Here is a 23,616-nt window from a genome sequence, read left to right on the forward strand (position 1 = left end):
TAACCCTGCTGGATTTCAATCTTGCTTTGGTCCAGCATTTTCTCACTATGCCCCTATTCCTACTTTTTGGAATAGAAATGTATATACTAAGCCATTATATGTTGAAAGTATGCAATTTGCCTTTTTGATTATGTAGGGGGCTACAATTAAGTGATTGCCTTGAATTTCAGAAGAGACTTTGTGCATTGAAACTGTGTTGAGACAGTGGTAGTCTATGGGAACTTTTGAAGTTGGACTAAATGTATTGTACATTATGGTATGGCTACAAGTCTATGGGAGCCAGGAAGTGGAATGTGGAGGTTTAAATGAAAATGGCCCCATAAGCTCCTATGTTTGAATTATTGGTCCTCAATTGGTGGGACTCTTTGGGAAGAACTAGGAGGTGTAGCTTTGTTGAAGAAGGTATGTCACTGGGGGCGGGCAGATTTTGTAGTTTCAAAAGCCCATCCCATTTTAACATCTCTCTCTTTCTGCCTCCTACTTTTTTCTAAGGATGTAAGCTGTCAGCAATTGCTCCAATGCCATGCCTGTCTGACTGCTACCTGCAATGATGGTCATGCACTCAGCCTCTGAAACTGTAATCCCCAATAAACTAAGACAGTTACTGTACTCCCTTAAAATGAGTTACAATAGCAGTTTGATGGTGTTTGCATCGTTTTCCGTTAAGCAAAAAGGAAACGGTATTCTAAATTATCTTTAGCTCTAGTACTATGACATACTGAATGTTTTTCTTAAACTTCAGACTGTGCTGACCTTCATTTATGAAGTTGACAATATTGTTTTCTCACTACCAAATGACAGGCTAAATTATTTAGTTTTTGTTACATTTGAATTGATGATTGTACTCTGGCTTTTATATCCTTTAAAATTTAAGCTGTATATTCATTGGTGTTTACATTGTTAGATCTACAGGAGGCCAATGTTGTAATGACCTTGTTCACTTATCCCAGAAAACTAGACTTAACAGTGCAGGAGGATTTTAGTGCTTTTCTCCTACAACAGACATTAAGCTGCTGTTGTCAGATATTGTTTAGAGCTCTTTAGACACCAAGAGACGTTTTTATTTATGAATATACAAAAGAAAATTCTGTCAAAGACACTCTTTTGTTTTTAACCACATGAGGATGGCATTATTTAACTAAAGAGAAAAATACGAATTTTGGTAATGCCTGTCAACGTTTACATTGTAATCTATTTCTTTTCTATTTGGGGTGACAGAGAAGTCTTAAAGGAGGTTGGACTGTTGAATAAGAGGGGGTGACAAAATGTATATAACAAGAAAGTAGAAGGGAGCTCTTATTTGGGGGAAGGATCAGAATGGCAAATAGGAGCAAAGTACAATGATACATATATGTATGTGCGTGTGTGTACAAACTATGACAATTAAATCCCATTCTTTGCATGGTAACCCAAACAAACAAAAAAGACAAAATAGGGTGATAGTTTAGTGCTGTATGAGCAGCATTTTACAACTGGCTTGGTGTATTTAAGTCAATCATGTTTAATTAATAAATATGTGATTTTTGCACTGTTTTATACATCAGATCATGGGTTTTACAGGAACTGATATGCTTAAGATTTGATATGCTTTAGTGATTTGATTTTGTTTTTGTGTCTATGCCTGCAAGTGAACACATAAACTTAGCTTTTTCAATAACGTGTAAAAAGATTTTATTTTTAATTATGTGTTTGTGTGTAATAGTGCATGAAGGTGCAAATGCCTGTGGAGGCTATAAGAGTGCACACGGTCTTCTGGAGCTGGAGTTCCAGGCAAGTGTGTGCCATCAGTGGGGATGCTGGGCCGTGAACTTGGGCCCTCCCTCTGCAAGAGCAGTACATGCTTCGAACTACTGAGCCAGGGCTCCAGCTCCCGACCAAGCATAATTGTAAGATTTTGGGAAGGTATAACCAAACACTTAGTTACTTACTGAATATTTATTATCAAATATTTATTTATTTACTGAAATAAATGTATAATTATAGCCTGTCTTCCTCAGTTTAAAATGAACATGAGCCATCTGTATACATTAAAATGTACTTGGGTAAAGTGCTAAGTGGTTGTGATTTTAAGCACCACAAAAGATATTAAAATGCTCTCTCCAACGGAATCTTTACCTGTTCATAAGTTACCTGTTTCATGTTACTTTTCTTATTTAAAAGAAAGGTGCCACACTTATCCAGGAGTTGGCCACTGGCTTTTCTGCTCATTCTAAATGTTTCTATTTGTTTCTAGCCAGTGTTCTCATTTTCTTATGACTGGATTACAATTTACTCAACCAACCTTTCTTTCATGTGTGTTTTGATGATTGAAATATTTTGAATTAGCAAAATTTACTTGTGAATGAATAATGTAACAGTTAAAAACTAATAAGATTTATCATGTTTAATAATGTTGATTAAAGATAGATGTGGTGGTGCACTCAGGAGGCTGAAGCAGGAGGATCACTGTGTGTTCTGGCAAGTATGGTGTACGTTATAACACATCTCAAACACACATTGAGAGAGAGAGAGAGAGAGACAGACAGAGACAGAAAAAAAATGTTTTAAAGCTACTTAATTTTAATAATCCACAAAAAAAATTTAAAAGACTTGAAGTTCTGGGCATGGTAGCATATGACTTTTATCCCAGCAGTGGGAAGATAGAGAGGCAGTCAGATCTCTGTAATTCAAGGCCAGCTTGGTATATATAGCAACTTACAGGACAGTCGAGGCTATATAGGAAGACCCTGTGGTGATATTGTGTTCCCCAATATAGCATGCATCCTAATAAATTTATCTGGGGTCAGAGAACAGAATAGCCACTAGACAGATATAGAGGCCAGAAAATGGTGGCACTCACAGTTTTAATCCTAGCATTCCAGAGTCAGAAATCCATCTGGATCTCTGTGAGTTCAAGGCCACACTGGAAACAACCAGACATAGTGACTCATGCCTTTAATCCCAGGAAGTGATGGCAGAAAGCAGAAAGGTATTTAAGGCATGAGGACCAGGAACTAGAGCCTGGTTAAGCTTTCAGGCTTTTAGCAGCAGTTCAGCTGAGACCCATTCAGATGAGGACATAGAGGCTTCCAGGCTGAGGAAACAAGATCAGCTGAGGAATTGGCAAGGTGAGGTGGCTGTGGCTTGTTCTGCTCCTCTCATCTTTCAGCATTCACCCCAATACCTGGCTTCAGGTTTGTTTTTATTAGTAAGACCATTTAAGATTCCTGCTACATCTGGCGCCCAACGTTCGTGGTACAAATTCATAAAAAAGCTACTTGGCTGTGGCCTTTCAAGCCCCAGCTCAGACCTGAGCTACTGACAGCCGGTTGTGGTGGCGCACGCCACTGGATTTGCTGAAGGAGGTGGGGGATCCCGAGTTTGAGGCCAGCCTGGGAGGCTTGCTAAGGAGAAGCTGTGCCCGTTGCTGAGCCACAAACCGTGGCAGTGGGACCATGGAGGCAGCGGCTGCTGCTCCAAATTGCTGGCTGCTTATCATTGTGTTGGTGACTGCGGTGATGCTGCTACCTGGGACGAAGGGTTTACTGCTGCTTGTTCAAAGAAGAATTGCCAGGACCATCGTGTTACAAGAAAGCATCAGCAAAGGTCAGTTTGGAAAAGTTTGGCAAAACAAATGGTGGGGAGAAATTGCTGTGAAGATTTTCTCTTCTAGGGAAGAATGTTCATGGTTCCAAGAGACAGACATTTATCAGACTGTGATTGCTCCAAACCACAGAGGAGGCAAAAACAACAACAACAAAACAAAACAAAAAACAAACACCTGCAGGGAACCATGATAACACCTAATAGCAACTTTGAAATCTTCAAAAGGATGACGGAACCCCATGGACTATGGACTATGGTAAAGCCATTAAGCTGATTAACACCAAGGAAAGACCAGCTTTGGACTACAAACTGCTCAGGACAATTTTCGAGATGGCTAGCTGAGATGATCCAGATTCCCAAACTACTCAAGAAAGGACTTGAGACAAGCCCTGCCTGCACTTTCCCATTATGCATACTGAACAAATGGTACAGGACTTGACAACCCCAAAATTTTCTTTTCAGGATTCCCTAAAGATGACTTTGCCCCCAGAAAGCAGGAAGTAATTTTAAGAAAATGACGCCCACATTCCCAAGAGGTGGGGTGGGTGGTTTTTGGTCATTCAATGGCTTATGGATAGTTGTCACTGTTCATGATGGTTGGTTTTAAGTTGTTAATTGTTAATGGTCAGGAAAAAAAGCTGAACAAGGAGATTAGATTCAGAGTTTTTGTTTGAAAAAAAGGAAAAGAAAAAAGAGAATATAGATATGAGGTAGATCATTGAATCTACTCTGAGGAAAAAGATAAAGAAATAATAGGCTAAATGGGTAGATCATTGAATCTACTCTAAAAAGAAAAAGGGGAAGATATAAAAAGACAAACGGTAGATTAGTGAATCTATTATGAAAAGAAAAAAGAGAGAATATGGATATAAGATAAAAAAGGTCAAATATTGAATCTACTTTTTAAAAGGAACTATTTGTTTTAAATAGGATAAGTAATGAAAGTTTTTGTCTGAATCTATCAAATGTTAATGGACTAGACATTGTTAATGTAATTGTTGACTGTATATATTGTATATTGCTTTTCTTGTATTAGTTATAAGCTTTTTAAATTTTAGGGAAAAAAGGGGGTAAAATGTGGTGATATTGTGTTCCCCAATATAGTGTGCATCCTAATAAACTTATCTGGGGTCAGAGAACAGAACAGCCACTAGACAGACATAGAGGCCAGAAAATGGTGGCACTCACACCTTTAATCCTAGCATTCCAGAGGCAGAAATCCATCTGGATCTCTGTGAGTTCAAGGCCATACTGGAAACAGCCAAGCATAATGACTCACGCCTTCAGAAAGCAGAAATGTATTTACAGTGTGAGGACCAGGAACTAGAGCCTGGTTAAGCTTTTAGGCTTTTAGCAGCAGTTCAGCTGAGACCCATTCAGATGAGGACTCAGAGGCTTCCAGTCTGAGGAAACAGGATCAGCTGAGGAATTGGCAAGGTGAGGTAGCTGTGGCTTGTCCTGCTTCTCTGATCTTTCAGCATTCACCCCAATACCTGGGTCAGGTTTGTTTTTATTAATAAGACCTTTTAAGATTCTTGCTACAAGACCCTGTCTGTGGTGATATTGTATTCCCCAAAATATTGTGCATCCCAATAAACTTATCTGGGGTCAGAGAACAGAACAGCCACTAGATATAGAGTCCAGAAAATGGTGGTACACACACCTTTAATCCTAGCATTCCAGAGGCAGAGAACCATCCAGATCTCTGTGAGTTCAAAGCCACACTGGAAACAGCCAGGCATGGTGACACATGCCTTTAATCCCAGGCAGTGATGGCAGGAAGCAGAAGGGTATATAAGGCATGAAGACCAGAAACTAGAAGCTTTTGCCTGGTTAAGCTTTTAGGCTTTTAGTAGCCGTTCAGCTGAGATCCATTTGGATGAGGACTCAGAGGCTTCCAGTCTGAGGAATTGACAAGGTGAGATGGCTGCGGCTTGTTCTGCTTCTCTGATCTTTCAGCATTCATCCCAATAACTGGCTTCAGGTTTGTTTTTATTAATAAGATCTTTTAAGATTCGTGCTACACCCTGTCTCACAAAAAACTGAAATATACTAATGCAGAAGCATTAATGCATTGTTTATTTTATGGATCAACTGTAGAACAATATATTGAGATAGATGGTGGCATCAGCATGAAAGAACAATGGTGTGCCAGAGCCCACTGACTAATGCAGGCAGACGGAAGCTGAGGCCAAGAATGAAAACTGTAGATATATAGGTCTCAGGCAGGTGAGACTCAGCTGCTGCTGACTGCGGGCCTTGAACACGTACTTTCTGGAAGTGCTGAGGTAGAAACTGTTCAGTCTGCTCTAACAGAATGATAAGGTGCTCATCATTCCAGAAACGACTTTTGCTGTGACTTACTCCTCAGTGTGCACGAACAAGTGTAAAAAGGTGGCGGCTGTGTCTGCTGAAACATCTCTTGAACTGAATGTTCATATGTAAATGAAAAATGCAAATAAGAAAGAAGGGGTCAATTTATTTTAAGTAAATTTACCATTAGTTATCAATGGGTACAATTTCAAACATTTATAAATCTTGCATTTTGTAAAAAAATTAATGTTATCTTAAAATTATTGAACAGAGATTTGCACAATTATTTACAATTAGCGCAACCTGGCTTTGTAGAAATATAGCGAAGTTTAAAAGTATCACTGCCAGAATAATTTCACAGTTCCTTTCTGTATTTATTTATGCTGCTTAAGTGGCAGCCATATCAGTAAAACCGAGAAGATTCAATAATTAGGAACAGCACAATCAGCAGTAATTATCATCTACCATAATATCAAATATACCTTTTTCTATTAATATATCAATATTTTCCATTCTGAACTGATAAAACAAAATAATTAGGAAGCATTATTTTCATACTACATTGTTTCTTTACTATGAAACAAATATGTTTTAAAAAGTGATGTTAGGAGGCTAAATTAGTGAGTTATCACAAATAATTCAAAATATTTGCAAAGTTCCTGGTTTCACTGTGAGGCATTTGCAATGACAATTATTTTTTGCCAGTTATGGCATTACATAGAGGTGATTTTCTATCATACCAGAAAAGAAGAACATCTTATTAACAGGTAATAACATTTGAAGGAGGCTATTGGCTTTATTCACACATTTTTTTTTCTCCTTGGCTTTTTAATTGATGACAATTCCTCAACAGCATCTCCAAGATGGAAAACATCAACCCAAAGTCCTGCTCCTATTTGGAGCAGGACTGATATTTGAGAACAGTATTTACTGTTATACGCCACAGGTGTTTCTCCTTCCAGCTGAGCTAATTCAGTGGTAGAGTTATAAGAAATATAGTGGAAATCACAATATAGTACATTTATTTTATTGACATTGAATATATACTTAAATTTCAAATGTTGGATTTTATAAGAAAAATTTTCGTCTGGTAAATAATATGCATAACCGTTGCCCAAAAATGTATACAGCTTGTTCTCCCCCCAAATTTATATACATAGTAGTCCACTTAAGACCAGCCCTGTTATAACTAATGTGCTCTTAATTTATAAATGGGCTACCCTCAGTATATAAAATATATAGGCATGTATGTTATACGTACAGAATAAAAAATATAAAAAGGAGAAATAAAAAACAGAAAAAGAAGTGTTCTATCTTGTAAGATCTAGACAGAAAGCCATCATAATTAGTGAGACAGTGTAAAACACCTGAAACTTTTTCAATTTTGGCAACCACTGTTCAGAAAATGTCCAAGTTATCAGAACAGCAAATCATTATCTAATAATTCCTTAGACGTTTCCATTGAAATATTCAGTGATGTTGTGGCCTTCTAATAGGTAGAAAAGAAGACATCTGATCTGTTAAAAAGCAAACAAGCCAAAAGCCACTCATTTTGAAGAGGTTAATAGCAAACCCCTTCTTCACACGTGTAGTGAAGAGAATCGAATCCGGGTTCACTAGCCTCTGAATATACTGGATGGCACAGTCCAGTGGACAGGACACAAACTCATCCTAGACCTGAGAGGGCAAAGGGTTACAACGATGGAGGGGTCAGCCCCAAAGGAAACTGGCCCAACCTTAACTGTCTGCCAAAGGGAAACAACAACACTAAATGTTTCTGGAGCATTCTTTCTGGTGCATTTTTCTTTATTTCAGGCCATAGATCTACTTGGAGGATCATGCAGCAGGTGGTTTATGAAAAAAATCAGTCTATGAATAGTATCATTACATTATGAGACAGAATTGTCAGATTTTCTTATTACATAAAAAGCTTGCATCTTGGGAATCCATGAGGTGGTATTAGTTATGGGATACCTAAATGGGGACAAAAACCATAACAGTCAATAAGGCATATATGCATTTCAGGGGTTAAAACAATAAAGGCCATTCAATTATTTGAGCTACTAATTCCATACTTCTATATAACAAATTCCATTATTTCTCTGTGATGCCTAATAGTTATAGAGCAACAAAAGTAACTAGGCCAACTCCAAAATTAGCAAATATTACCACTATAGATAACTATTTGGCAAAGCAAACAATTGCTACGATAATTGAATCTCAGTAGATGTCACCAAAAAGCAGGCCTAAAGATGGTGACCATACATACTTCAGAAGCCTACTATTTTTGATATTTAATGTATAATTTAACTTAAAGACACACTACAAGTCTCACTTTCCTTGGAGTTTGGGACTTTTCATGCTATCATAGTATCAAAAGAAACAAAAACCAATAAAATCAATGAAGGTTTTCAGCTATGATTTTTTTTCCTTATCTTTTCCAGGTCATCATCATATAGCAAAAATATTCAAGATAATGAAAAAAGTAATGGAACATTTTCTAAAACAGTACTTATCTTTGCAAAATTAAATTAAAGTTCTCATGACAATGTTTCGAGTCTTCTGGCAAACATCTCAGAAACAGAAAGAGAACAAATGTGTGCTAATTCTGTTACATGGTTTTGTAGACAGAGACTTTAGCATATTAGCATCAATACCAAAAATAAGGTATTGTTAGTACAGAAGTAGGTGATTTGAAAAAATTTATCCTGTATATGCTTGAACATGAGGAATACAGAAAAATCTTATACAATCTAATTTTAAATTCTCATGCAAATAACTCAGTTTCTCATTACTTAAAATATAATCTAATGTTCTGATGATAAAACAAATTTATCTCATGCTTATATATGGCATTCAACTAATGATATCAACTTAAAGATATGAGCAAATGTTTCTTCAAAAGAATGTAGTTTAAATTTTATATCTTAAACCAAGTTCAGGCATCTCCATATTGAGTACAAGAATTAAACTAGCTTTTCCTCTAAATGTAAATATTGAAAAATAGAAGCATGTTACAAAATAACTAATTTCCATTTTAGATAAAAATCTGAAGAAAAATTAAAGAGTTGCCAGAAGTAGCTTCTCAATGCCAGTTATGTTTAAATTAATACTAGTGGTGCTATGCATTTCCTAATACCCCGAACCATTACTCTTATAAGAATAGTCAGCAGAAGCTAATGTGCAAAGAATACTTCCATTTTATTCCAACCCTAATTTATTTAACTAATAATTGAGAAGATTTCACAATATGTATTTTTTAACTAAAGTAAAGAACTGAATATCTTTCCCAGTTTTAGGGTTTTGCAGAACTCAGCTAACAATCTGACCAAAATTCTTGCAAGAATGGATCTATTTAGACATACTGAGAACATTTTCAGAAGTCTCAAAAAAATCATGAACATCTTAAAACCAAGATGGTTAATGTTAACATTTACAATTTTAACTTTCATCAGTCATTCTGAAATTCCTTTCAGTTAAAAATTAACATTTCTACTTTTTGCTTTTGATTATTGTTGCAGCTGACAGCATCACGTAAACCTTCAAAGAAATCATCAGATAAGACTTTTGAAAATGTTTAAGCAAAGTCATAGTCCTTAATTCTAACTGTCCCCAAAGATGAACTGATATAACTAATTAGGCCTCTAATTGATTTCTGGATTTTTAAACATAGGAAGAAGAAAACAAACACTAAAAAGCTATCAGCTGAGTTACACATAAACACATGAAAGCTAACTAATAAAAGTTGTCTAATTGAAAGAGTAACTAACCTGAGATGTACCTTGCTCCGATTAACATTACCATGCTACTCACTATAAAAAAGCCCAAAGGCAGACTACAGAAGATACTAGGGTCACCTGTGGTCATCCAAGGAGAAGGGAATTCCAGTCAAGCAAACCAAAAGAGAGACACATAATTACAATATTTATGTTAAGAATCACATGATAGCAAAACAAGTTATAAAAATAGCATATTCATAAAAGCTGGCAAAGAGTTATTACTTTAAATCAAAAGTATAATCAATATCAAGGCTTATGAAAGTTAATGAACAATACAGATAGCATGCCACAGTAGCCAAGAACATAACACATATAGCCAACGTCAGCTTTCCACGGGCAAAGGCAAAGAGAGCTTTTTGGGAGGCTGTGGGTTTGTGCTTTCTACATTATTCTCCCAGTGACAGAAAATAAGCAGTGCAATTCACCCAAGAATATATTAGAAAGGTTTTATTAGTCTACTTTATATGAGCTTAAAATTCTTTTTATATATAATTTTTACTGAATTTGTTCTTGGACAATTTATATATATATATATATATATATATATATATATATATATATATATATATGAAGTACGCTCTCTAATCTCCCCGTTACCCTTATTACCCACTCCATATCTCTGTAAGTACTTTCCCACACTCAGGTCTTTTTTGTTTTAAACACTGACTGATCTTGTGTTAAACTAGATTTTGGTGTATAATGAAATCAATCTTGAAGTACTGCTGAAACTAAATGGTATAATAATAAAACTAAATTTTATTAGTGGAGAACATGAGTACTTTTGTGGTCCGAGTTCTCTTGAAATCCTTTCTTTTGAAGCATATGCATTACACGTAGCATTTACTTAAATTGAAAAACTATGTACCCGCACGCTGGCACAATGGCTCAGTGCGTAAAAGTGCCTTCTGTGCAAAGCTGGCAGTCCCAGTTGGGTCGGTTCCCAGTACCCTGCAAAGGTGGAAGGATGAAAAGCAAGCCCACACATCTGTCCTCTGACCTATACACACACATGTGCATGCGCGCACACACTCCTCTACACACAATGTAGCTCAACTATTTAGTACATTCTGGGTTGTTAAAGATTAAACCTAGGGCTTTAGAGCTACACTTCCAGACCCTAGAATATAAGGTAAGGCTCCAGAGTTCTGAAAATCCACTATAATACAGGGCATCATTCACATACGCCAGATAAGGATTCTCCTGAGCATATTTTATGTTATGTAGTCTGAAGATTGCTGGTTCTCTTTTGGAAGAGGATTTTCTCCCACTCGTCATGGATTTCTTTTCCCTTAGAAACTGGACTTTCAGTAGAGTTCAATAAACCTTTTGCTTTTTTCTGTCACTGTTGGTTACTTTTTCAAGTGAAAAATAAATCTTTTTATTTCCAGATCTGTAGAGACCATATTTTAGTTTGATTTTAGAAAGGAAAATGCCTGGTTCTCTTAAAGAAAGCCATCAGTTGTAACTTACAATCACTGATTTTTCTGGTGTCCCCACAGTGAGTTCCGGTGTGAAAAGATCGGAGGATTGTGGCTAGGGGATACTTGCCTAACATTCACAAAGCTCAAAAAGTTTGATCTCCAACACCACAAAAATGAGGTGGTAGAGATGGAGGCATAACTTCTAGAAGTTCATGGTCATCCTTTACTACACAGTGAATTTGAGGCTAACCTGAACTACCTGAGATGCTGTTTCAAAAATAAGAACAAAAGAAAAAAACAAAAAGATCTCTTGAGCTATCAGTTTAGGTAGTACCCATTTGGTGAAGCTATTTCTTTTCCAGTGGGATGGTCACACATCTATGTTACATAAGTATTCATATATTTATATACAATAAATTCATATTTTATGCATTTATAGCTGTGTAATATATTTAAACCAATCTGAACTATTTTCAAAGTGTTTGGTATGTTGTAAATCCAAAGCCAAGTCATTACAATAGGATTTCTCTAAAAACCCTCAAAATCCTGAGCTGGGTATGGTGGCTCACACCTATAATCCCAGCAGTCTGGAAGCTGAGGCTTGAGGTTTGAGTCCACCCTGGGCTACATACACAGTAAGATAAACTGCTGGGTTTGGTGATGCATGTCTTTAATCCCAGCACTTGGAGAAAGAGGCAGGCAGATCTCTGTCAGTTTGAGGCCACCCTGGTCTATGTATCATTATTATTATTTAAAATTTTAAAAATAAAGCTGGGCAGTGGTGGCACATGCCTTCAATCTCAGCACTTGGGAGGCAGAGGCAGGCAGACCTCTATGAATTCTAAATTAGCCTGGTCTACAGAGCGAATTCCAGGACCGGCTTCAAGCTACACAGAGAAACCCTGTCTCGAAAAACAAAACAAAACAAAACAAAACCCCTTTATCTCCTAATGTCATCTATAATATTAGTATATTGATATGTATGATTATATTATTATTAGCTATATAAGTAATATTTTATTTTAAAATTGTTTATAATGCATTCAAACACATTTATAAACAAAATAATATGGTTGCTTCAACAATGACAACTCTTTTGGAAATTAAGTGATATAATATCTTTTTCATAAGTTAAACTAAAGAGAATAAGTTTCAAAGTAACAATTCTAATATCTTTTTGGTTTTATTAGGTTAGGGCTTTATCTGTACTACCATTATCATACAATTTATACAAAATATAAGCTGCCATTATATAATTTATATTGTTTAAAGGAACACATTTAGCAAAATCTTAAATATTATTCTGAGTTAATTATATAGCTTAGAGACTACCCGTAGACACTGTACAGTTCAATGCTTTCATAAAATTATTGAAATATTTTTAATCATTGGTATAACTGTAACAAATATAAAATTAAGAGCAGGATCTGCTGGTGCAGACCTTAATCCTGGCTACCTGGGAGTCTGGGTCAGGACAATCAGTAAGTTCAAGGACTGGCTAGACTGCAGCGTGAGTTCAAGGGCATCCTGAGCAATTAAATGAAGTCCTATCTCAAGATATAAAGTAAAAAGATGGCTAGACACAATGAAACCCATTACTCTGTAAGCGAATTTTTAAAAAATGAATAAAAAATATATAAAAAGAAAAAAGAGAGCTGAGATATAGCACTTGCCTAATGCATATGCCCTGGGTTCAGTCTTTAGTACTGAAAAAACATTGAAACTCAACAAATGAAATTACCTTTACTATTGATGCTGGCAGCAGAAAATAAAGAGATGTAAAATTTTAAAGCTGGGCATAATGGCATCTATCTGTAATCCCAGCAGACGTGGAGACAACAAGATCACAAACTCAAGCTTTTACACAGCAAGTTCAGAGCCAGCTCAGGCTAGATGAGACTACACACAAAAAAGGGAAGAAAAATGAAACTAAAACAAGAAAAAAGACAAATTCAATTTTCGTTTTCTTTTTTTTTTTCAAGTATTGAAATTCATTGACAACAAGAAACATAAATGGAAAATGATCAGTTGGGCTTGTGCAAATGTTGAAGTTAACATTATATCTTCAACAGAAAGTAAAGAGAAATATGTATTAAGGTATGGGGGAGGAGAGAGGAAGCCAGGATGGTTGTATCATTAACAAAAATTCACCTAGTCTGAAAAAAAATCACATAACTAACTTTGCATAGCACTCATTTAGGGGAATAAGTGAAGAAATCAGAGTCCACATTTGTTATATCTCACATAGTGAGTGACTGAGAAATGTAATTGTAAAGTGTCTCAAAATTTGCAGTCTTAGCAAAAATAAGTTAATCCACCATCTTAGAAAGAGAAGCTGATCCTGGGGTATGCATAAGACTTAACAAATACATTTTTTTAAAATAGAAAGGAAAAAAAAGAAGCCCAGTCTCAAAACCAAAAGCATATTAAATTTACTTAGTCGGAAAAGGGAACAATTTTAATAAGGATCACCCAGGGCTAAAAATACAGGCCACAGTGAATTAAAAATGGTTGTATACTACTTCCCTGATAGACTCTTCCCCAGTAAAGTGTGCTATCCATTCATTCTACTCCACATCTTGGAAAGGACTATAATACTGCATCATCAAAGGCTGCCCACAGCTATTTCAACCTGAATACTTTATTAAACCTGAAGACTTTCCTGCCTAAGTGATCTGAAAAGTAAAACCGTCCTTTATTTTCTGCTAATAGCATTTCTCAATTATAAAACTTCCAACTTACTATATTTAGTTTACTTCCTCCTCTCTAATTTCATAGGAATTCACACTTCAAAATGGTTTACTCAACCTGAACACTTTCCATGAAGTGCCTAGAAGTTAATATATACTTCTTGATTGCTTCAGGGGATAAAGAAAGCCTCCCAAAAAGGTAGATATGATCAGGGAGAGGGGAAATAAAAGAGTCTAGTTGATTTTTTTCATAAGAAAGGAATCAGAAATAATAATTTTACTTTTGGAAAATTCAGTTATTCATTGACATGCCAGGAATGAATCAACAAGGAATGATATGGCAGACTACAGTGAAGGTATGCATATTAACCTATAATTTCCATTTTATGTTTAAAATTCTAAAGTGTTTTCAAAATGTGAGAAACATTAGATGCAGGATAATCCTTTTCTTCAGAGCATCCTGGCTTAGTATAAACAGCCATACACTTATATAAACTATTTAACACACTAAAAAAAATGTCAACAGTAAAATAAAAAAGTGTCAATAATAGCCAATAAAAAACACTTATTTTACCACTTTCTGGAGACTGAGTTGTAACCCAACCAATTGACTTCATCACAGCTTTCTTCCATGTGGAATAGCGGATTTCACTTTCTAGAATTGAAAGAAGGAAAACCATGTGAGATGTAGTTTGTTGAGGTGGTCAAAACAGAATACTTAAAATTGGTTACACAGCAGTCCTAATAGCTCACACTGAACCAAGGTGAGTCCTTCCTGGCCCACAGATTTGGAAGGACACGCTTGTTGGTATCTGGCAGTGAGTGGAGGAGATACTTAGAAGCTGGAGGAAAGATTTATGATGGAAATTTAGCGGGCGGCTAAGGGAGATTGGGAGACGGGCTATCTGCTCTGAAGACAGGCCTATTAATAAGCCAGCGGTGGTGATTTCAAAAGGAAAATCCTATTTGATTTGTTTTCTCTCCTTTGTGGGGGAGAGCTGACGTGGGGAGAGAAGTGAAGCGCAACATGGACAAAGCAGAATTGAGTTTGGTCCAGTTGAAGAAATTAGCAAATACGGATTGCTCACAAGATTCAAATCGTAACTGTCCCATCTCTAGCATCTAAAAAGTAGGATTTCTAGTGTGAAGATCTGTAATATGAAAAGTACACAAAAATGAACATCGATGCTGCTCTCCTGCTTAGGACTAGTTAACAGAGTATATCTCCCTTCTCACTTGGTTTAGTTTAGTTTTTTTCTTTTTCTTTTCCCTGGGACAGTGTTTCACCATGTTGTCCTGGCTGTCCTGGAACGTGCTCTGTAGACCAGGCTGGCCTTGAACTCACAGAGATCCACCTGCCTCTGCCTCCCGAGTGCTGGAATTAAAGGTGAGTGCCACCACATCTGGCTTTCCCGTCTTACTCAAACAAACAAATAAAAACATCTAACAAACCCTAAAAACCTAAAAGCTGTAACTGACAGCTTAGGTTTCTTCTCTCTTGTTTGTTTTGTTGTTGGTTTTGGTTTTGTAATTGAAGTGGGAGTGTTACTCTCCTAAATACTACAGATGGGACCTATTTCCCCTCATTTATTCTTGCTCAGCAAAACCCAATATGCTTAGCAGCCCAATTATTTTACTCCATAACTTGTGAACAAATCAAAGGGTAAAAGTTTCCCCACATGAAGGCCATTTTCAATGTATTCCATTAAAAGTTTCATTTTTTATTTGCATTCTTCTACATACCAACATCCAGTCAGACTTGCACTATTTTTGAAGATGCTTTCTTTTTTCCATTGTATACTTTTGGCTTCTTTGTCAAAAATCAGGTATCCATAGATGTGTAGATTTATGTCTGGGCCTTCAATTCCATTCCAACAATTAACCTGTCTGTTTTTATGCCAAAATACCATGTGGTTTTTGGGTTTTTTTTTTTTTTTTTTTTTTTTTTTTTTGGTTTTTCGAGACAGGGTTTCTCTGTGTAGCTTTGTGCCTTTCCTGGAACTCGCTTTGGAGACCAGGCTGGACTCGAACTCACAGAGATCCGCCTGGCTCTGCCTCCCGAGTGCTGGGATTAAAGGCGTGTGCCACCACTGCCCGGCCACCATGTGGTTTTTTTTTTTTTTTATAGTGCTGTACTATGGCTTGAAATTGGGGGTGGTGATACCCCCAGAAGTCCTTTTATTGCACAGGACTGTTTTAACTATTCTGGGTTTTTTGTTTTTCCATATGAAGTCAGGTATTGTCCTTTCAAGGTCTGTAAAGAATTGTGATGGAATTCTGATGGGGACTACATTGAATCTGTAGATTGATTTTGGTAAGATGGCCATTTTTCCTATGTTAATCCTACCAACACATGAGCATGAGAGATCTTCCCATCTTCTGATATCTTCTCCAATTTCTTTCTTCAAAGATTTAAAGTTCTTGTCATACAGGCTTTTCACTTGCTTGGTTAGAATTACCCCAAGGTATTTTATATTATCTGTGGCTATTGTGAAAGGTGTTGTTTCCTCGATTTCTTTCTCAGCCCACTTGTCATTTGTATACAGGAGGGCTACTGATTTTTTGAGCTAATCTTGTAACCCAGCCACTTCACTGAAGGTGTTTAACAGCTGTAGGAGTTCCTTGGTAGAATTTTGGGGGTAACTTATGTGTACTATCATATCATCTGCGACTAGTGATACTTTGAATTCCTCCTTTCCAATTTGTATCCCCTTTATCATTTAGTTTTTTATGGATCTAGCTAGAACTTCAAGTACTAGTAGATATAGTAGTAGATATTGAGTAGATATTGAAGTAGACAGCCTTGTCTTATTTCTGATTTTATTCTAATTGCTTTGAGTTTCTCTCCATTTAATTTGATATTGGCTACAGGCTTGCTGTAAATTGCCTTTATTATGTTTAGGCATGTCCCTTGTATCCCTGATCTCTCCAAGATTTTATCATGAAAAGAGGGTGTTAGATTTTGTCAAAGGCTTTTTCAGCATCCATTGAGATGATCATGCACTTTTTTTCTTTCAGATTATTTACATAATGAATTACATTGTCATATTTTCTAATGTTGAACCAGCCCTACATCTCTGGGATGAAGCCTACATGATCATGGTAGATGATCATTTTGATGTGTTCTTGGATTTGGTTTGTGAGTAATTTGTTTTATTTTATTTTGTTTTTTTTTGAGAAAGGGTTTCTCTGTGTAGTTTGGTGCCTGTCTTGGATCTCGCTCTATTGACCAGGCTGGCCTGGAACTCACAGAGATCTGTCTGGCTCTGCCTCCCAAGTAATAGGATTAAAAGCGTGCACCACAATCGCCTAGCCCCAAATATTTGATTAAGTATTTTTGCATCAATGTTCATGAAAGAAATTGGTCTTTAATTCTCTTTCTTTGTTGAACCCTTGTGTGATTTGGGTATTATGATGACTGTGGCCTCGTAAAATGAATTTGGCAATGTTCCTTCTTTTTCTAAGTTGTAGAATAATTTGAGGAATATTGGTATTAGCTCTTCTTGGGAAATCCTGCAGAAGAGGGAAACCTACAATCTGAGGAAGGATTGTTGGAGCCAGAGGGGTCAAGACACCTAAGGAACATAGCCCACAGAATCAACTAACCAGGGCTCATAGGGGCTCATAGAGACTCGACAGACAATCTGGGAGCCTGTATGGGTCTGACCTACATCCTCTGCATAGATGTTATGATTGTGTAGCTTGGTATTCCTGTGGGACTCCTAACAGTGGGAGCAGGGACTGTCTCTGACTCTTTTGCCTGCTCTTGGGACTGTTTTCCTCCTACTGGGTTGCCTTATCCTGCCTTAATATGAGGGAATGTGCCTAGTTTTATTATGACTTGACATGTCATGTTTGGTTGATATCTTTGGGAGGTCTGCTCTTTTCTGACGGGAAAGGAGGAACAGTGGATATGGGACAGAAATGGAGGTGGGGGGAGGACTTGGAAGAGAAGGGAGGGGAAACAGTGGTAGGAATATAATACATGAAAGAAGAATACATTTTTTTAAAAAAAAGTATTCTTGTTTAACTATACCTTCAGCATTGATCTGAGGCTCAAACCGCTCCATTGTGACAGCTGACAAATCCTCAGGTTCAAGACTCCAAACACCAACACCCTCTGCAGCTCCAGCCGCCATGGCAGCTCCTAGAGCAGTTGTTTCAGGCATGGATGGTTTCACTGAGAGGAGAAAAGTACGTCAAGAATTTTGTAGTTATATATGCCTGAAGGATCAGTTCTTCCCAACATTACTACTTCTGGGGTTTAAAGGAGTAAAGGATTACTAACCTACTGGAATATACAGAATGTCGGCTTGTAGCTGCATAAGAATCTTATTGCTGGTCATTCCTCCATCTACCTGCAAATGACTGAGTGGAATTCCACAGTCTCGGTTCATGGCATCCAAAATCTTAAATAAACAAATGCAATTAGCATGATGAGACCACTTCACAGTAACATGTCTAAAAATGGCAACCCTTCATACACAAACCTGGAAGTATTTATCAAAGCCTACAAGAATGAAATTGAGACACCGTATTCTGCTCTTCCAAGCCCTCCTTGATCTGGTTGCAACCAACCTTTTCTGGCATCATACTTCTTTACTCACTCTGCTGTTCAGCAAGCTAAGCATTCTATTTTGCATCTTCATTTCCTGGATTGATGCCTCCATTTGTGTTCTTTCCTTTGCCCAATATGTACTACCCTACTGCCTAGTCTTCTCTCCAACATCAAATGCCCAGTGGTTGGTGATGAAGGTATTTACAAGATAATGACACTCAGGAGGCAGAGCCAGGTGGATCTCAGTGAGTTCAAGGCCAGCCTGGTCTAAAGTATGAGATCCAGGACAGGCACCAAAACCACATGGAGAAACCCTGTCTCAAAAAAACCAAAAAAAAAAAAAAAGATAATGAAAATGGCAGGGAAGAGAGGGCACACTTGTATTTAGAGCAGTGTTTATGTAGGCTTCATTTTTCAATTGGAAACATTTAAAGTACTTAATAAATTTCAGGCATAAATATATAATTAATATTTAATGGAAGAGTGATAAAATGGATCAAGTATAAGAAAAATAGGCCTAGATTCATTACCTCTCGGGTTTGGAAACAAACAGCTTCTAATGCAGCAAAAGCAATATGACATTTATTGGTGAACTGAGTGAGTCCACAGATGATCCTAAAAATACAGACAAAAGATTTTCAGACTAGAATGATAGAAGTAAATCCATGATTATTCTTCCCTCCCCAACCTCTGGCTCCTACAGTCTTTTTGTCTTTTCTCTTTCAATGGTCCCTCACTCTTTGGGAGGGAGTGGAGCTACCCCAGTTACAACTGAGCACTTTACTGACACTTAGTTCTGCGCTCTGGCCAGCTGTGAGTCTCTGTACTAACCACCTCTTCTCTGGTGAGGACTGAGAGCTGCACTAATCTATGGGCAAAGAGAGACCTGCTTAAATGAGTGCTGAGCCACAGCCCAGCACTGCGATTAAGCCACTGATCTTATGTCTCAAATATGTAAAGAGTGAATTCAGTAGATAGAAATGTAGGCAGGAAAGAAAATTGGATATATTCACTGAGTAGTTCAGAATATCTTTACAGGCCATAACCCTATATCCACAGGAAATATCTCTGATTAACAGAACAGATGATATTAACATAAAATCAAATCTCATTCATTTAGATGGTAGTGCTTTAAGGGTCTAAAATGTACAAGTGAAAATAGACAGAAAACAATCAGTTACTAACTAATTTAATAAATAATCAAGACCCCTCCAACACATATTGTCAACCCTATTCCTCTTTCATTATTGTTCTTAATTTTTACTAGCATATATTAGTTAAACCTAATGAGATTCATCATGACATTTTCATACATCTACATAGTACTTTTTGAACATATGCAACACATTATTCTCTCATTCCTAATAATCCCCTTTCTCTTCTCAACTAGCTTGCCTTCGACTTTCATGTCTTTTATTATCATTTACTTTTCAATTAATACATAACAACTGTATATTTTAATGAAGTGTTGTTTGATGTTTGGAGACAGGTATATAATGTGCGATGAGGCATGTCTATCACTCCATGCATTTATCTTATGTTTGTAATAGGAACATTCAATATCCTCTTTTCTAGCTGTTTAAAAATATGTAGTAAATTACTTGTAACTATGAAAGTACTTACCCTCTTGCACTGGGCTCCCAATAAGGTGCATATAACCCTGAAAATGCTGGAACAAAGTAGCAGCCATAAGAAGTACCCACTTCTTTAGCAAGTTTTTCTAGGATTGAAAAACGAAAAGCAAAAAGAAAATCAAATCAGTATCTCGCTTTGTTAAATAAACATATATACTTTCAAATTTAGATCAGGATTTTTCATTTCTAGTTCACTAGTAGAAAAGTTACAATAGAATGCTAAGAGCAGTAAGAATATTTCCCCACATTGAATGCCCTCACAAAAACTGAACTCAAGAAACTGGATTCATTTACTTTGGGTATTTTGGTTCATTTCCATGTGTATGTTTGCTGTATTGTGTACATGGTGAGGGTGTGTGTGCAAGTAATGGCCAGAGGTCAACCTTGGTTGTTGTAACTTGGGAGATGTCCATCTTGTTCATTGAGACAATGTTTCTCACTGGCCCAGAACATGCCACAAAGGCTAGACAGCCCCAAAGAGGTAGCCAGCCCCAAGGAGCCACCTGTCTGCAACTTTCCGGCTTGGGATTAGATGTGGAAGTCAGCAAGCTTGTTTTTTTTTCGAATGTAGATTCTGGGAACCAAACTCAGACCCTTGTTCTTGCACTGCCAACACTTTACCTACTGAACCATCTCCCTAGCCCCATTTCCAGGACTTTGAAGTTTCTTGACTAGGAGGTGGCTTCTCCTCCACCTAACCAGAAATGCATTTCTGATGGTCTTACCTTCAGGCAAAGTTAAACAAGTTGATGAAACTGGGAATAGCTGAGTTCTAATTACCCATAGCCGTACTAATACTAATTTATAGATACCAGTGTTTTAATACTCACGCTAATCCAGAAGTTAGAGCTCTTTCTCATCAGAAAAATGCAATTACACTGCTCTACCTGCAGATCCACCAGGCATTCTTTGGTGTTCAATTTCATGCATGGGTAATTTTTATATCCCATCTTACCACTTTATTAATATCCACCACAAATTACATCAATTTATTGTGTACTAAATCTTCATCAAATAGTCTTTTCTGGATAAATCAAATTTACATAGAGGGTTTTACATAATTCATAGATCAGGTTAGGGGCAAAGTAGGTATTTACAGACTGCAGGGACAAAACAGTAACCTTTTCCATCCTTTAGAATGTTTCCTTTGAAGCTCAGTCTTGCTCTGGGGCTGGGGCTGCCCTGTAACTTGCTGTGTAGACCAGGGTGGCCTGGAACTCACACAGATCCTACCTCTGTCTTCTGAGTATCGGGATTAAAGGCGCATACCACAACAGCTGGCTTTCTTTAGACACTTTAACTCTTTACAAGAAAACCTACTCACCAATTTCCTCTGAGGACTTAATAATTCCCAGGTTGTCTCTTAGCCAGCGGATGACAGCGCCGGCTATTGCTACGGAGCCCTAAGGGAGAAAGAAATCCGAGCTGGAGTATGTGCTGCCACGAGAAAGGCACTCTCCATGTATGATGCCTCGAAGCAGAGAATAGTCCGACAATTCCATTCTCAGCTCCCCACAAATAGGAAAACTATGACTTCCAATAGAAACCGTTTTACCCAGACTATGAGACAGGGAAAAAATGGACTCTTGTAGCACACCCTTGAACCCATCCGAAAAGCTGACCATCCACCATGTGAGCACTTTGATCTTTGTATAATCTGATAAGCTACTGAGGCATAGTGTCACCTATTAAAAAAAACTTACATCATCCACAGAGCGAAAAATTTAAGTATGATATATATATATATATATATATATATATATATATATATATATATAGAGAGAGAGAGAGAGAGAGAGAGAGAGAGAGCACAGAAAAAAATCAAAAATCTACCAGACATAAGTGATTATTCTTTAAAATCAATCACATTGTCACATGGATAAGGCGCTGGATTGGATCTCTAGTATCCCTCCTATACCCAGTCAATCTCCAGGGGATTGGGAGGGAGAAATAAGGAGGAAATGTAGTCAGATGTGAGTCGAGTTTTAGTACTTAATTGCTATGTGATCTCAGATAAATTATATAGGCTTTCTGAGGTCCATGTTTTTACCTACAGAATGATGGTAACTATTACAATACTTATCTAAACAAACTACCATGCCTCTTACTATGGGCATACACATCAAGTTCCTTTCTAAACATGAACACTGGCTTCTTAATCTTTAATTGTCAGTAGCATAAACTATGATCGCATGTATATGAAATGACCAAGATCAGTAAATTCATAGAGAAAGAAAGTAAGTTAATATTTGCTTAGGTCTGAATGAGGCAGGGTGGGATGGTGTGGGGCAGAGCTGTAATGGGGTTTTTCTTTAGGGTTATGAAATATTCTGGAGTTGTTGTGCTGTTGTTTGCAAAAATGTCGATCTCAGTCCTCAGGGGAGGCTTTGCCCTGGAGGAGGTGGGAATGGGGGGTGGGCTGGGGGGAAGGGGAGCGGGGCAGGAGGGGGAGAACAAGGGAATCTGTGGCTGATATGTAGAACTGAATTGTATTGTAAAAAAAAATAAAAGGGGAAAAAAAGAAAAAAATGTACAACTATACTAGAGACCATAGATTTGTACACATGATAAAGGTAAATTTGGGGCTAGAATTGTAGCTTGTTGGTAGAGTAATTTGTCTAGCATACACAAGGCCCTATTTTCCATTCCCAGAATCAGAAAAAAAAAATGAAAAGATAGGAAATAATCTTAAAAAAAGATATTTTGGTGCTTGGACTTAATAAAGCAGTTATAAAAACATATTAGACCAGGGTTTTGGCTCTGTGGCTAAGAGCTTGTCTAACATGTCTAAGGTCCTGGCTCAACCCCAAATCCTACAAAAACACAAACAAACAAACAATCAGATCCTAGAGGCAGAAAATATATCAAAAACAATATTTAAGGATTCAAATTTATTGCTCTGTAATTTCAGCCATAAAATTGTTTCTGTTGAGTCATTCCACACCAAATATCAGATGATATTAAGTGTAAGAACCTGTCACCAGGTCAGTTAAATGAATTTCAAATTGTGTTTCTGGCCATCATGTTATATATTTATAATTCCAGTACTTGGGGGAATGGAGTAGTTCAAGGCCATCCAGGGCCACTTAGTGAGTTAGAGACCAGCTTGAGCTCCATTAGGTCCTTCCTTCAATTAAAAAAAAAAGAGCTGGAGAGATGGTTCAGAGGTTGAGTACTGGCTGTTATTCCAGAGAACCCAGGTTCACTTCCCAGCCCCCAGATGACAGCTCACAACCATCTGTACACCAGTCTCAGGTGACCCAATGCCCTCTTCTGGCTCCCTTGGGCACTGTAGAAAAGTATGAAGGCAAAATACCCATATACATAGAATAAAAATAATGGTTAAAAAACAAACAAACAAAACAACCAACCAACCAACCAACCCCAATGTCCCTTTTGGATGTCAGTTGCCAAAATGCAAATGAATCAGAGAATATACTGATATCCTCTACCAGTTTCTATGGAAGTCACTATATGTCTTCACAAAGAATAATACACTGTTTTTCTTTATACAGTAACTTTATATGCAAAATTATTAAATAGTAAAAAAAAAATAAAAATAAAATCAAAATTAAAGTATATTTAACACAACATATTAATGTAAAATTTAAATATGTAATAAATATTAAAATCACT

At 37.0% G+C, this 23,616-nt stretch overlaps 1 protein-coding gene across 5 annotated transcripts in view; it reads right to left on the minus strand.

Moving 5' to 3' along the window:
* Positions 1-5,641: 5,641 nt before the first annotated feature.
* Gk (glycerol kinase) overlaps positions 5,642-23,616 on the minus strand; it is an 81,992-nt gene continuing 64,017 nt past the window's right edge. For 4 of the 5 annotated variants that reach the window (XM_028857918.2, XM_028857917.2, XM_028857919.2 and 1 more), the window contains 8 exons: positions 21,305-21,383; positions 19,970-20,066; positions 18,877-18,961; positions 18,077-18,197; positions 17,825-17,968; positions 14,363-14,443; positions 9,669-9,755; positions 5,642-7,872 (listed from right to left, as the gene is read on the minus strand). In XM_028857918.2, the coding sequence (XP_028713751.1) occupies positions 7,862-7,872; positions 9,669-9,755; positions 14,363-14,443; positions 17,825-17,968; positions 18,077-18,197; positions 18,877-18,961; positions 19,970-20,066; positions 21,305-21,383 (705 nt within the window). In that variant the 3' untranslated portion in view covers positions 5,642-7,861. The remainder of the gene's footprint in view (positions 7,873-9,668; positions 9,756-14,362; positions 14,444-17,824; positions 17,969-18,076; positions 18,198-18,876; positions 18,962-19,969; positions 20,067-21,304; positions 21,384-23,616) is intronic. The other variant, XM_028857920.2, reaches the window with a different exon arrangement.

The sequence above is a fragment of the Peromyscus leucopus genome, chromosome X (genome assembly GCF_004664715.2).
Source record: "Peromyscus leucopus breed LL Stock chromosome X, UCI_PerLeu_2.1, whole genome shotgun sequence".
Classification (NCBI taxonomy): domain Eukaryota; kingdom Metazoa; phylum Chordata; class Mammalia; order Rodentia; family Cricetidae; genus Peromyscus; species Peromyscus leucopus.